The sequence below is a fragment of the Mixophyes fleayi genome, chromosome 6 (genome assembly GCF_038048845.1).
Source record: "Mixophyes fleayi isolate aMixFle1 chromosome 6, aMixFle1.hap1, whole genome shotgun sequence".
NCBI lineage: Eukaryota > Metazoa > Chordata > Amphibia > Anura > Limnodynastidae > Mixophyes > Mixophyes fleayi.
This window is the reverse complement of record NC_134407.1, coordinates 123,816,036-123,829,555: the sequence shown is the minus strand read 5'-3', so window position 1 is coordinate 123,829,555 and position 13,520 is coordinate 123,816,036. Positions and strand designations below refer to the sequence as shown.

Here is a 13,520-nt window from a genome sequence, read left to right as displayed (position 1 = left end):
CCGAGAAACTCATCTTTGGAGTCAATGTAACCCAGTGTCCCCTACCCAACTGGTCAGACTTGGATCTCCTGACTTTGCAACAAACCGAGGAGAAAGGGGAAATAATTACATGCTTCGCCAACATCCCTGACAAGGGCAAAGACTTAGAAGCGGCTACCACTTCGCTCACTCTTAAAGCACCAAAATAGAGCATTACAAAAGCAGCGCAAAATAACGCAACCTCATAGGCATCACGTGCTACTTCCATGACCCTCACCAGCAGATCTGCCAAAAGCGCCTCACTAATGGGCCGCCTTCTATCTGGTAACTCTGGGCGCTCCCTCGCCCACCCCTTTAATGCTCTGGATATCACAAAACTCTTGGTGTAATCTATCTCTCCCTTTAGCCTAGCGAAAAAGATATCCCCGCCAGGGACCCTGCCATAGCCGCCTTGGACTTACTGGCTTTGAAACCTGCCCAGACAAATGCTAGCATCAGCTTATGCCCCGCGACCTCAGCCTCCTGCCCCCGGCTCCGAAAAACACACCAGTCATGCCAAGCCGAACGGTACTTTTCCCTTGTGGCAGGGGCCAATGATGACTCCGCAAGGCCCTCTATCCCAGCTTGACAATCTGCCAGATATAAGCGGGACAAGGTGACCCCGACAGGGATGCTTGAGGTGCCAAAGTTCGAATCTTCTCCCACTGCCCCCTAGATAACGCATCCACCAGCGCATTATTCGCCCCGGGAACATGCTGCGCCCTGAACCCGATGTCATCAACAAAACACCTCCAAACTAACCTCCGTAACAACGTGATAACCGGCTAAGATGTAGCCTGCCGATGAATGGCCTGTACGACACCCAAGTTGTCGCACCAGAAAACTATTTGTTTTCCTACGAATTTTGGGGCCCACAACTCCAATGCGACGATGATCGGGAAGATTTCTAAAAGCAACATGTTAGCAGTCCAGCCGGCCTGCACCCATTCCTCGGGCCAAGGTGCCACACAACAATCTCCCGCGAAGTAGGCCCCAAAACCCACGCCCCCTGCCGCATCAGTGTAAAGCTCAAGCTCCTGACTAGACACTGGGGCGGAAGGCCACGCTCGAACCCCATTGAAATCCCGCAAAAACAGATCCCATACTGCCAAATCCGCCCTCTCCAACTTCCTACAGAACACCCGACCCATCGGTATCACCCGACATGCGAAATTAAAAAGTCCCAGTACAGACTGGGTCCTTTTCAAAGACATCATTGATGACCCCAGGGCATCCCCTATGAGCTCACGCAGCTTCCCCACCTTGTCCATTGGAAGTCGACAAAGGCCCAAGACTGTATCAATCTCGATGCCTAAGTACGACAACTGTGTCGTAGGACCCTCCGTTTTATCATGCGCGACTGGAATACCAAGTGAATGAAAAAGAGCCCCCACTGAACACAGGATTTCCCCGCAAGTAGGTCCCTGACTTGTGCCCACCATCAGGAAATCGTCCAGATGATGGGCAACACCATGGTGACCGGTGCCGGCACAGACGCACCAATGCAGAAACGTGCTAAAACACTCGAAAAAAAGCACAGGAAACCGCGCACCCCATGGGAAGGCATCTATCCACGTAGTATCCATCCTTAAGACGGAAACCCATGAACGGGAACGAGTTAGGGTGCAAAGGAAGAAGCCGAAACGCCGACTCAATGTTCGCCATCAAAGCCCTGGACCCAAAAGACCTCACTATCTCTAAAGCCTCCTCAAACGACTGGTACACTACCCTGCAAAATCTCTCCGGGATGGCATCATTCACAGATGCCCCGCTGTGAAAAGAGAGGTGCTGGATCAGGCTTCCCCGCAGCCTTTTGAGGAACCACCCCTACCGGTGATACCACCGAAGTTCCGATAAGGGGGGTTCGTTAAAGGCCCGCCCATCCGCCCGAGCGCCACTTCCTTACGCACCTTCTCCACAAAAATTTCAGGGAACACACTAGCAGTCTTCAGGTTGACCACAGCTGCCGTCCCCACAGACCCCTCAATAGGCAACCTAAAGCCGTGCATGAAACCATCCCGCAAAAACTCTGCTACCCCCTATTGGGTAGCGGTCCAGCCATCGACTGAGGCTGATCACATTAACTGGGGACGCGGCTTTCCAGAGCTCCGGAAGCCGGACGACTGACGTCAACCCCTCCCCCCCCCTAACCGGCTTATCACAAGCCCTGGCGGAGTGGCCTCCACCGCACAACATGCAAGCATGTGAGAACCTACACGCCGCTCCACGCAGGCAGACTGACCTGTTAAAGGGGAAGCAGCGGCCCCTACCACCAAAGGGAGCGCCAATCCTGCCACGTCTCAGCGGCCGCCGCCACCCCGTCCCTTGGGCTGACTCCCCCCAACTCTCCTGGAACACTTTTAGCCATGTCTCAACATCTCTATATCCCAACATGAGGCTCGCATGGCCATCGTATTTTTCACGAAAAACCTCATCATAGGCCAACCACACCCCAGGGCGCAATGAAGTATACATTTCATGGATCATGTGAAGATATTTCAATATGTCCATCCACTCTGGAGGGCGTGTCTCTAAGTAACAAGCCGTGAAAAGGTAAGCCCCCGTAAGCCAATTCTTATAGGACTTGTAAGTCGCCTCACCCCCGCCACCCTTAGCAAGGGCCTGAGCTACCAACTTCGTTCCCTTCTCTGTCACCGCAAACATGTCAATGAATCTGCCCTTGTAAATCCTGTCCCTGACCGACATTCTCACCCCTTGCTATATCCCTGAACTAGCGCAACGAAGCATTTCACCCCCTGTCACACGGGAACCCTGACTGTCTACACCTTGACTGGCCCTCTTCTCGTGGGACAAAACGCTTGCGCAATTTTCTAAGCAGTTTCTTAGATCCCTGCCCAGACATATCTGATCCAGTACTGGAACTATAGCAATCAGACCAAACAGATTGAACATCAGGTAAATCAAACAGATCCTGCTCACCTCCAAAAACCGAGCCGGCCTCAGAAACCTGCGCCTGACCTTCCACATCCGACCACGCCTGGTAACGTTCCTCCTGCACCATAGATCCGACCACCCTCATACACACCGGCTCATACCATCCTCATACCCACCGGCTTCTGCTGAGAAAGAAATGTTACTGCCGGAAGCTTGAGATAGAGAACCACGGGACGCTGACCTAGGCCCCGCACTCTCCAGATTCAAAAACCCCTGCCTCTCTTTGATCCCCTGGGCCCCCCATGTCCCCCTGATCTCATACTACCACCCTCGGACCTGCTATACCCATGGGACCTACGCCGCTCATCCGATCCGCGCCCCCCCCGGCTCAGAGCCACCCCGGGACCCCTGCTCCCCTGACCTAGCTGCTGCTAGTGGCCCGGAATAACTCTGCACCTGCCCCTCCTGCTGAGGAATGCCTACCTGCACCACCGCCGCACCACCCAGGGCACCCCTTTGACCCGAGCCCTCCCGTGAATACCTGCCTACCGACAGAGCCCCACTACTTCCCCCTGCTGCCTCCTATGTCTGCGCATAAGATTCCCAGAGCTGGCAGGGGGGCCTCACTCACAGCCCCTTGCACCCCCCCCTCCTGCAGCTCTGCCACTCCCTCGGCAGATACCCTCATGAGCCCCAGTCACACCCAAGCCTGCACTGGGAGGGAGGTCTGGCACAGGGTCCCTAGAAACTAACAATGGGGAACTCCTGTATCCTCTTGCAAGAAGTCCGCCAGACTCAAAATGGCAGCGGGGAACAGTGCCTCGATGCGCGGCGGGGGGAGTCACCCCCCCTACCGCCCACTGCCTGCCACTCATCCCTACGGGACCTATGTTGCCTGCCGGGGAAACCACAGGACCCACACCCGTGTGCGCCGAACGCGACCGGAAGTGACGGCTGATCCAGCGCCATGACCACGGCATAGCCCTCCGCTACAGGCCGCAGCGGAGGACCCCACCGACTACCACTGTTCTTACTAAGGGGTGAGGGGGACTGTCCGCTTCCCCTCCTGCTAGCTGGTGTAGCACCCAAACCCGACATCCCACCGAAGCACAAAATAAAACGAGGGGAGGAAAAACGCTAGATGAATCTGAGGGAAATGAAGGGACAACGGTAGAAAAGGAACAAATTAAAGAATAAGGAACACAGAAAGCGGGAAACAAAAAGAAAACAAAAAAGGGGAGGTGAGGGGGGGATTAGGATTGGGGGAACAGAAAAGGCAAGAGGGAAACTATAACAATGAGGAGGTGGGAAAACCAAAGAGAACAGCTATAGAAAGAGGGATATACAGACAATGTGAAACAGATAAATAGAATGAAAAGGCACTGAAACGGAATTACAGGCAGAGGGAGGAGATACTTATCACATCCACGTCTGTCAGCTCCAACGTCCAGATCTGCAAGGCTGAATAATACTCCACCCATCAAATTTATAACCTCTGGAACCCCTCCCCTATGACATCGGATGGGCGTACCACCAATAGTTAACCCTTACCTCCAGAGAATAACTCAGTTAAGAATACAGCACAGCTTTTATTAGCCTTCGCTCCTATGCAGATCTCAGTTCTTATTCTGTGTGTAAGCAGGAGCATTGAGAGGGCGCCCGGGCCTGACTGTGTAGTGGGAGGTGTCACAAGCACCCTTCTGCAGCTATGGAAAGGGCCTCATGGAGTTGCGGTACTGGGGCCTGAAATACCTCTTGCCAGCCCTGTGTATAAGCAGTTAATTTATGCTGGTTTTTTCTTTTTAACAACATTGATTGGTTATTGGTTTTCAAGTGTCAGTATGTCAGTTTTGTTATGGGTGACACTAATTTCTAGTATTTGTGACAGTCTATGTCTATATACTATATTCTGTATACCCTGTCCATATAGTCCCTAGCAAATTTCTTAAATCATTTGTATGGCAACTGTGCTCAAGTTTTTATATAAAGTGATCACGTTATGATGAGTAGTTGTATTGTTCCATGTCTGCACAGTAAGTCTCACTCATCAAAGAATATACAGACGGGCAGTTCGTTTCATTTGACCCACATGCACCTATTTTTCCACCTAGTGCATTTTAAGATCTGGCTTGTGAAAGTCTTCCATGCAAATGTTGTGTTTTGCTATTTGCAGAATCCTGGACCACAGGGAAATGCATCTAGTGGAGCAATTAAAAATGTTGCTTTAAAGTTCTGGACCACTTATTTATTTAATTTCATGTTTCTTTCCTCTGAAAATTTTGCTCATTTATGTCTTTATTAATGTCATAAAAAAGTCAAAATGGGATATCAAAACGTTCTATTTTATCTGTCACATTTCAACAACTGAAAGTATTTATTGGCATTTCTGTGCACACAGTGTTTACATCAAATGCGCCTGGAAGATGTAAAAAGAATTCCATTGAAAAACATTTTATCTGTCACCATCAAGAGCGTGTAACAAATCATTTTGTAATGGGTAAAAAGGCTTTGCGGTCACCCACCAACCCTGAGATTATTAATTTTGAATGAAGGTGCAGAACAAGGCACATGAAGATGCCATGTTACCATGTTAAAATGCAAGGGGGGAAAATTTGTTATTTTGCATGTAAGGAAAATACTGGCCGCTTTTACATGTACCACACAAATACTTGATAGCTTTATTTTTACACTGAAATTTACAGTTGATCTAGGACATGCTCTACCCCAACTATAAATCTGTCCCCACATTTTAAATTTACCTCCCCCTCTAATGCAACATGGTTTTGCCAAGGTGAAAAGTTACTCCTTTTTTTGGCTTTGCTCTCCTGAATGACTCGGGCCCTATATGTTTATTTTTATATAATATGTACAGAGCATAAGATAGCATTCAAAGAGAATACAATAACAGTTTTCATTAGAGATTTTGCTGGGTCGGAATCACCCCAAGAAATCCTGCCTTTACACCTGCACTACCCTTCCCACCCCTGACACATACACCCTTACACACACACAGTCACTCACTTTGCTTTTATGTGCCTAAAATTAGCAAATCAAAGTTCTAAAAGCTCAGTTGACTGGTATTAATTGTTACTGAGTGTTTTGGAAAATAAATACTAACTGAAAGACTTTGCTTTGTACCTTGATTAAATAAACAATTTTATAATCATATGTATTACTTTTTTCTCCAACAGGTTGTACGACCCTCAAATCACGCAACCATTCAAAGCATAGTCAAAGCTGTAGGGATAATTCCTGGTGTACCAGAGCCATGCTGTACACCTGACAAAATGAGCTCACTCAGTGTCCTTTTCTTGGATGAAAGTCGAAATGTGGTACTAAAAGTGTACCCCAACATGTCAGTGGAGAGCTGCACCTGCAGATAATGGTTGGAGGATGTCGCACAGAATTCTTCAGCTCTAGTAGGTCATGGACTGATGAGGCCTTCAACCCTTCTCTTTGTTCTTTCCTAAACATTTCCACAGTGCTAAGAATCCTTGTTTGTTTATATTCCAAACTGTCCTGAACAAGCATTGCAAGGAGACATGACATTACAAAGAGCAGTAAATTAAGAGAAAAATATTAGACAGGACACAGGTGCTACTGGTTCAAGTTGTTCTTGGTCAGTGAGATGAGGTATGAAGACACAGATTCAGCTCACACAATAAATAAATCTGGAGAATATTTTGCTTACTTTTTAAGGGAGTGAATGTGTCTTTACAATTTTTATGTTTAAATGCAAAAGGTGTTTAATATTGTTTTGTACTTGTGTAATATATATATATTGTTAATGTAGAGAACTATGGATTTATATACAAATATGGTTCAAAAGCATAGTGTTTCCATTATTTACAGTGCCATTTGTGTAGAGTTTTTCACTATTATCAAAATAATGTTTTTTTCATTTTTTTTATGAAAAATTAAATATAATTTAACTTTACAATGTATTTAATTAGAACAAATGCATAGCGTTGATTATATTGAAAGCTGTTATTTTCAGAATTCTCCTTTTTCAATAATTTGGATTCTACATTTTTACAGCTTGCAGGGGTCACTGGTGCTACTTTTGCCCATGAAGAGGTTTGTGATGCTAATGTTTCTTCAAATGCTATCTCCACCCAAAATTATCAGCTTACTATTCAGTATGTATGGGGGGAGAGCAACTATATTAAAAAAACGAAACCTCCCATGTTCATGGCTCCACTTTGCTGTGTTGAGCCTGTTGTGCAGATAGATGTCATGGGTACTATTCAGGCACTCCAACATTCCACAAACTGCTATAGCCTAATAGAATGCAGGAAAATACAACAGGGGGATTAGTTAGTAAGTAAATATATTCTCTGACATATCTGCCCATTACAGGCTAAATAGTAAAATATGTATTTTGTGTGTAGATACCGTCTACAACACTGGATGATGAATATTATATTTGTAATAACAATCATTTGTAAAAACATTTGTAATAATCACAGCAGCTTGTTTCTGGAACTCACAGGAAAATAAAGAATAATATACTTAGACAGGGGCAGAACACGGCATTGCTGAGCCATTTACAAAATCTGGTGGAGAGCTTGGAGATGCCTGAGGGCCTTTTCTGAGCATGCACAGTGAAGCTTCGGACTAGCACATGCTCAGAAGAAGCTATGCTATGCACTTCTGAGTGGGGCCTCAGGAGGGTGGTCCGGCATCAGAAGAAGCTATGCTATGCACTTCTGAGCGGGGCCTCAGGAGGGTGGTCCGGCATCAGAAGAGGCTTTGCTATGCACTTCTGAGCGGGGCCTCAGGAGGGTGGTCCGGCATCAGAAGAGGCTTTGCTATGCACTTCTGAGCGGGGCCTCAGGAGGGTGGTCCGGCATCAGAAGAGGCTATGCTATGCACTTCTGAGTGGGGCCTCAGAAGGGTGGTTCGGCATCGCCATGACACCCCTCACCTTCGTGCCCCTTAGTGTATGCACTCCCAGCGGTGGCTGTAGTTCTGCCACTGTACTTAAATTTAAAGCGGCGCTGCCTTGTAAAGGGAAGTTTCCCTTTGCAAGGTCTGAAAAAGAAGTCATCAAATCAACCTAAATATCCCATCAAATCACTTCCTGTCACTTATATATAGGGGCCTAACATTTAATACACATTACAGCAAAGCATTATGGATTTTAGAGAAGCATAGGAATATGCCTTTGTACCCTCTACTAATATAATTGTAGCCTATAATGTTATCCTACTAGTAGAGCAACATTTTTATGCAACCTATCCACTAAGTTAATGCATGATAACTAATATTTCTAATCAGTGAGTGATAAGACACTACGGGCTAGATTTACTAAGCTGCGGGTTTGAAATAGTGGGGATGTTGCCTATAGCAACCAATCAGATTCTAGCTGTCATTTTGTAGAAAGTACTAAATAAATGAAAGCTAGAATCTTATTGGTTGCTATAGGCAACATCCCCACTTTTTCAAACCCGCAGCTTAGTAAATCTAGCCCTACGTCTCATTACATAATGACTTTGAATGCTGCAGTCTGCCACTTTGAAGATAAAAGAGAAAAACATTTGATCAGAAGGGCTTTCCCAAAAGAAATTCATTCCTGAATGTAAACAGTAGTAACCACTGAGCAATTGCTTTTGTATAGTCAAACTAATAAAAACTAAAATATGATTGGTTCCTACAGGTTAAAGTACATTTTTTGCTACTTGCAGAATATTATTATATGACCCCCTAAAATTATTATGTTTGTAGGCCTAATCTCATTTGTTCATTTGGATAATTTGTACTGTGCTCCATTGCTTTGAGAATGTAATTTATGTTTTGAAAGCTCAACTAATATGTTTATGGAATATTTTTATATTAGATAACTATAAAATATCTATCATGTCTGTGTTGTTTATTTTGAAGGTAAAACGATTTTTGCACATCAATTGAATGCTATTTACTCCTTATTTTTCTATTTTTAATTTTATTTTAGTGCCTTTTAATATCTATATAGGATTGGCAAAGGTATAACCTTTCTCTGGTCTTCAGGCTTCTGGGTGACTCAAGAAAGAATCGATTGGTTTCATTTTTGGTTCTGGAAACATCAGCATGGCTTTGAGTGCCTTAAGTGAACATAAAGTGCCTTAAGTGAGCATAAAGCATTTATTGAATACTCCAGTAGGTACAGTACCATTCATGCTGTAGTAAACCACAGTGGGCACCTCTTTGCCATAATAAACCTAAGTGTGTACTTTGTTTTCTTAAAAAAAAACAAGTTTGGGATCTGCCTGGTAAGGTGAACACAGAACCCCAACATGGTATTTTCTGCTGCTCTCCATATGCTCTTCAGGATTGTTCTGTTGTATTCAGACTGGTTCTGTGCTAGTCAGATTATTTTATGTGTATGTGCTTTGAGGCTTCTTTTACTTATTTTACCTGTTAAAGGGAGTTTCCACCCAAAATTATTTTTGAAAGACTAATTACACAGGTCTGCAAAATGTAAGGTATTGAAATCTTTTTTAATAATACTTTTATATTCTTAATTATCCTGTGTACATCAAGAAATAGTATATAAAAAAATTACCACATCACATTTACCTATAAGGGGGTTACATACATTTTTAAGAAAAAACAAGAAGTTTAATTGTTCTTGACATATTTATTGAGAAATAAGAAGAAGTGTAGATGATATCACTTTGCTTTTGTCTTAATTACATAATAAAATAACAATAAATCAAACAATAATAGAAACAAAACCATAATTATTGAAAAAATCGTTAATATCTTGTTTTTTTTCTCTTCAAACTTCGTTTTTTTCTGTGTCGTCTCTGTGTATCATCCAACAGTAGCCAGCCATAATGCTGATGTCCCAACGACCCTGGTATCTTGTTTCTACATCTTTTTTTTTTATCATCAATCATTTTTATTGAATAAAACTTTACAGATTATTGGGGTAGAGAAAAAAGAAAAAGGTAAAGGGTACAAAACAAAAGGTACTTGGGGAAGGTACCCCCTCGCAGAGGGGGGGGGGGGAGATTTTCTCAATGAGTCTTACCATATAAGACTAACTGATACATGTAACAACAAACAGGATATAGTAGACTATAGCTATATATTGGTTACCACATTGAGTATAGCTAAACCAGTTACAGTGAGAATTACTAGCATAGAGGTTATATTAGATCTTTTGGAGGGCTTCAGGTAGAGGTGATGATGAGAGGTCCGGGGAAGAGGAGGTCGAGCCCCCAGTTACTACGGCACCCTCAGTTATATATTCGTTCCACTTAAACCATTTCATTATGGGAGCTGAGGCTGATGTGCAATATGGCATATCAATCGTCTCCATCTCGAAGCTGTGCTGGACTTTGGAAATAATTCGAGATAGAGCAGGAGGATCAGGAGCTTTCCAATTTTGAGCTATAGCCTCTCTGGTTGCTATCAGAATGTGGCCCAAGTGGTAACGATCTTGCTTGGGAACTGATGTAGAATAGAAATGGAGCAGAGCCACCGCTGGGTTTGGGTCTATGGACAGCCTCAGTACCACCAAAATAAAATCAAACACTTCCTGCCAGAGAGGTTGGATGGCTGGGCACGCACAGAAGACATGGAACATGTCAGCAATATGGGTGCACTGACGCCAGCAAAATTTGAATTGAAAATGCCAAATAATATGAAGCCTGGTGGTTGTGAGGTAGAGTCTGTTGATTAGTTTAACGTGCATCTCAATATGATTTACACACCTAGACATACAATGGGAAGTGGTATATATGGTGTCCCATTGCTGCGTGGAGAGAGAGAGAGAGATTAAGATCTGACTTTCAGCATGTCTGACAGGATGCTTTAGGGACAGTGAGTAGGGATTGGAGGTAGTGATACCAGAATGTTATGCTACCTCTAGTGGAACCTTTTGTCAATCTGTCTAGCAACTAGATCGGGGGTGAGGACTGAGAATGGGGGGGGGGGATTGGAGACTGCTCTTACCCAGTGACGGATTTGGGCATATTTGAATATATCTTTAGAGGGTATATCAAAGTGTTCCTGGAGTAGGGAGAAGGGTAGAAAAAGATCTTGGATGTATAGAGCAAACAATCTTTTAGAATGCCAGGGGGCAATATTAAGGTCTGGGATAAGTTTAGATAAAGCTTGAAGGGACATATTACGAGTAGTAAGTGAAAAATCCTTATGGCGGGCCATGAAAGGTGCCATGTTAGCAAAGCATCCGAGATGGAGAGGAGTTGGTAAGTAGGTACAGGGCGGGCACTCTTATGGGTCCACAATAGGTCTGAAGGGGGAAAAGCCAGAGAAGAAGCCCGTTCCAGGTCCAACCATGGCTTAATCTTAGGGGGGAGAAACCAATCACTAAGGTGTGATAATTGACATGCTTCCTGATAGAGAGCCAAATTGGGAAGTTTTAAACCTCCCTGACTTCTTGGAAGAGTCATACGATGGTAAGCCATTAGTGAGTGTTTCTGCTTCCAGACATATGCTATCATTAGTTTGTATAGTTGATCTAGATATTGTTTAGCAACAACATTGGTTATTGTACGAAAAAGATACATTCATTTTGAAAAAAGCATCATTTTTTTTTTAACTATTTATTTTGAAAAATAGCAATGATGTACAGATAAGAATCAACAATTAGTACATTTGCAGGAATAGAAACAAAAACAGAACAATACAGATCATGGGCGTATGTCAATGGAGCTGAAAATATTTGAGTAGCAAATATCAAAGACAACAACAGGTCGTCATTAAATAGACAGGTAAGTATACAATTGTTATCCAGAATACTCAAGAAACTATAACATTTTATAACAATGTAGTAAGGGGGGGGGGAAGGCGGGAGCACTGGTCGTCACCGAAAAAAAGAAAGAAAAAGAGAACACACTTCCCTTTATCCTCACATCTCCTTACCCTTTTCTTTCCCTTTCCCTTTTAAAAAAGAGAAACAAATAAATAAAAAAGGGGCAATAAAAGTTTCGCAGGAGAATACTACCTAGATACTCTGGGAAGGGAGACAGCATCAAGAGTCAGGCCACCTATGAACATAGGGAGTTCTTCTTAGGAGGAAGGAGTTGGTACAAGAGGTATGGGGTTATAAGTAAAGCTAAGGAGCCCAAATCTGGTGAAATTTATCATCCTTATCATGCAGGTGGTATGTAATCTGTTCCATCTGGGCAATAAACCAAATATAGGATCACAAGGCCGCCATAGTGGGGGGTTCAACTTGTTTCCAAGACTTAGCTACTAGACATCGCACAGCTGCAAGGACATGGGAAGCCAATTTCGCAGACTCTATCATGATGAATCAGAGGATAACAGGAGAAAAGACCATGGGTCTTTCCGGACAGGGCATGGCAGGAGGGAGGAGAGGAGGGTCCTCACTCGATCCCAAAAGGAGGATATTTTACGGCAGGACCACCAAATATGTAAGAAAGATTCCGTCTGGCCACAACCCCGCCAACATAATGGAGAACTAGGGGGAACATTTTAGTGAGTTTGTCAGGTGTGTAGTACCACCTATAGTATACTTTATATGCTTTCTCCTTCACCAAGGTGGAAAAGACAGGGTTACCTCAAAGAGGTAGAACTGGAAGAGAGGACACCGGGATATTAAGAAGGGGCCAGCAGGTCCCATATCGCAGCTGAGAATAGTAAGGTAGGACATTGGGAGGTGAGGGGAGATCCAGCTTGTTTTGAGAGACCCCATATACAGGCCAGCATTGGAAATTTAAGATAGGCGGATTCAATGTCAACCCACGACAGTGCCGCGGGGAAGGGGGGCAAAGGAGGCTACAAATGAGCCGCCCAATAGTAAATTTTCAAATCTGGGAAACCCCTACCACCACATCTGGTGGGTCTCTTTAAAAGAGCCAGCTTAATCCTGGGAGACCGGCCGTTCCAGATAAATTTAGAAAGACATTTTTGAATAGATGACAGATCCGAAAGGGGGACTCGAACAGGAAGGGTCTGAAAATAATAGAGAAGCTTAGGAAGGAGGTTCATCTTGACAGAGATGATACTGCCCAGCCACGAGATGATCAATGAGCGCCAGGAGAACAGTTCAGACTTGATTTAAGCAAAGAGGCCCGGGTAGTTCTCCCGATAGAGGGAGTCATAGGAGTCGGTAATAAAAATACCTAAGTATTTAATTTTCTTTCTTTGCCACCGAAAAGTTAAAGCGGGAGGTGAGTACCAGTCCTTCTGGGGAGGGAATATTAATATTGATCTTGTAACCTGAAAGGTGCCCATATTGGTGTAAAATGTTAAAGAGTCCAGGAAGCGACTTTCCTGGCTGCAGGAGAGTCAGAAGTACATCATCCGCAAAGAGAGAGAGCTTACTCTCCAGATTCCCCGTTCACACACCCTGTATGTCCGGGCAGGCACGGATAGAGGCAGCAAGAGGCTCTACGATGAGGGCAAAGATGAGAGGTGACAGAGGGCACCCCTGGCGGGTACCGTTGGATATGGTGATAAGGTCAGAGGGAGAACAGTTGATAATGACTCTTGCGGAGGGTCAAGAGTATAAGGCTTGAATACCCATAAGGAGGTTACCCGAAATCCCAAACGCCGACAAGGCTCGGGACATAATCTCAAGAAAATCCTATCAAAAGCCTTATCGGCGTCAAGGGAGAGAATAATGGCCG

The 13,520-nt window shown here is 44.5% G+C and overlaps 1 protein-coding gene across 2 annotated transcripts in view; it reads left to right on the top strand.

The window, feature by feature from the left end:
* GDF10 (growth differentiation factor 10) overlaps positions 1–8,819 on the top strand; it is a 49,972-nt gene extending 41,153 nt beyond the window's left edge. The window contains exon 2 of one of the 2 annotated variants that reach the window (XR_012693191.1): positions 6,105–6,191. Coding sequence is in view for 1 of the 2 variants with exons in the window: in XM_075215283.1 (XP_075071384.1) it covers positions 6,105–6,296 (192 nt within the window). In the remaining variant the exon portion in view is untranslated. Of the gene's footprint in view, positions 1–6,104 lie in introns of both variants that reach the window. The other variant, XM_075215283.1, reaches the window with a different exon arrangement.
* The last annotated feature ends 4,701 nt before the right edge of the window (positions 8,820–13,520 follow it).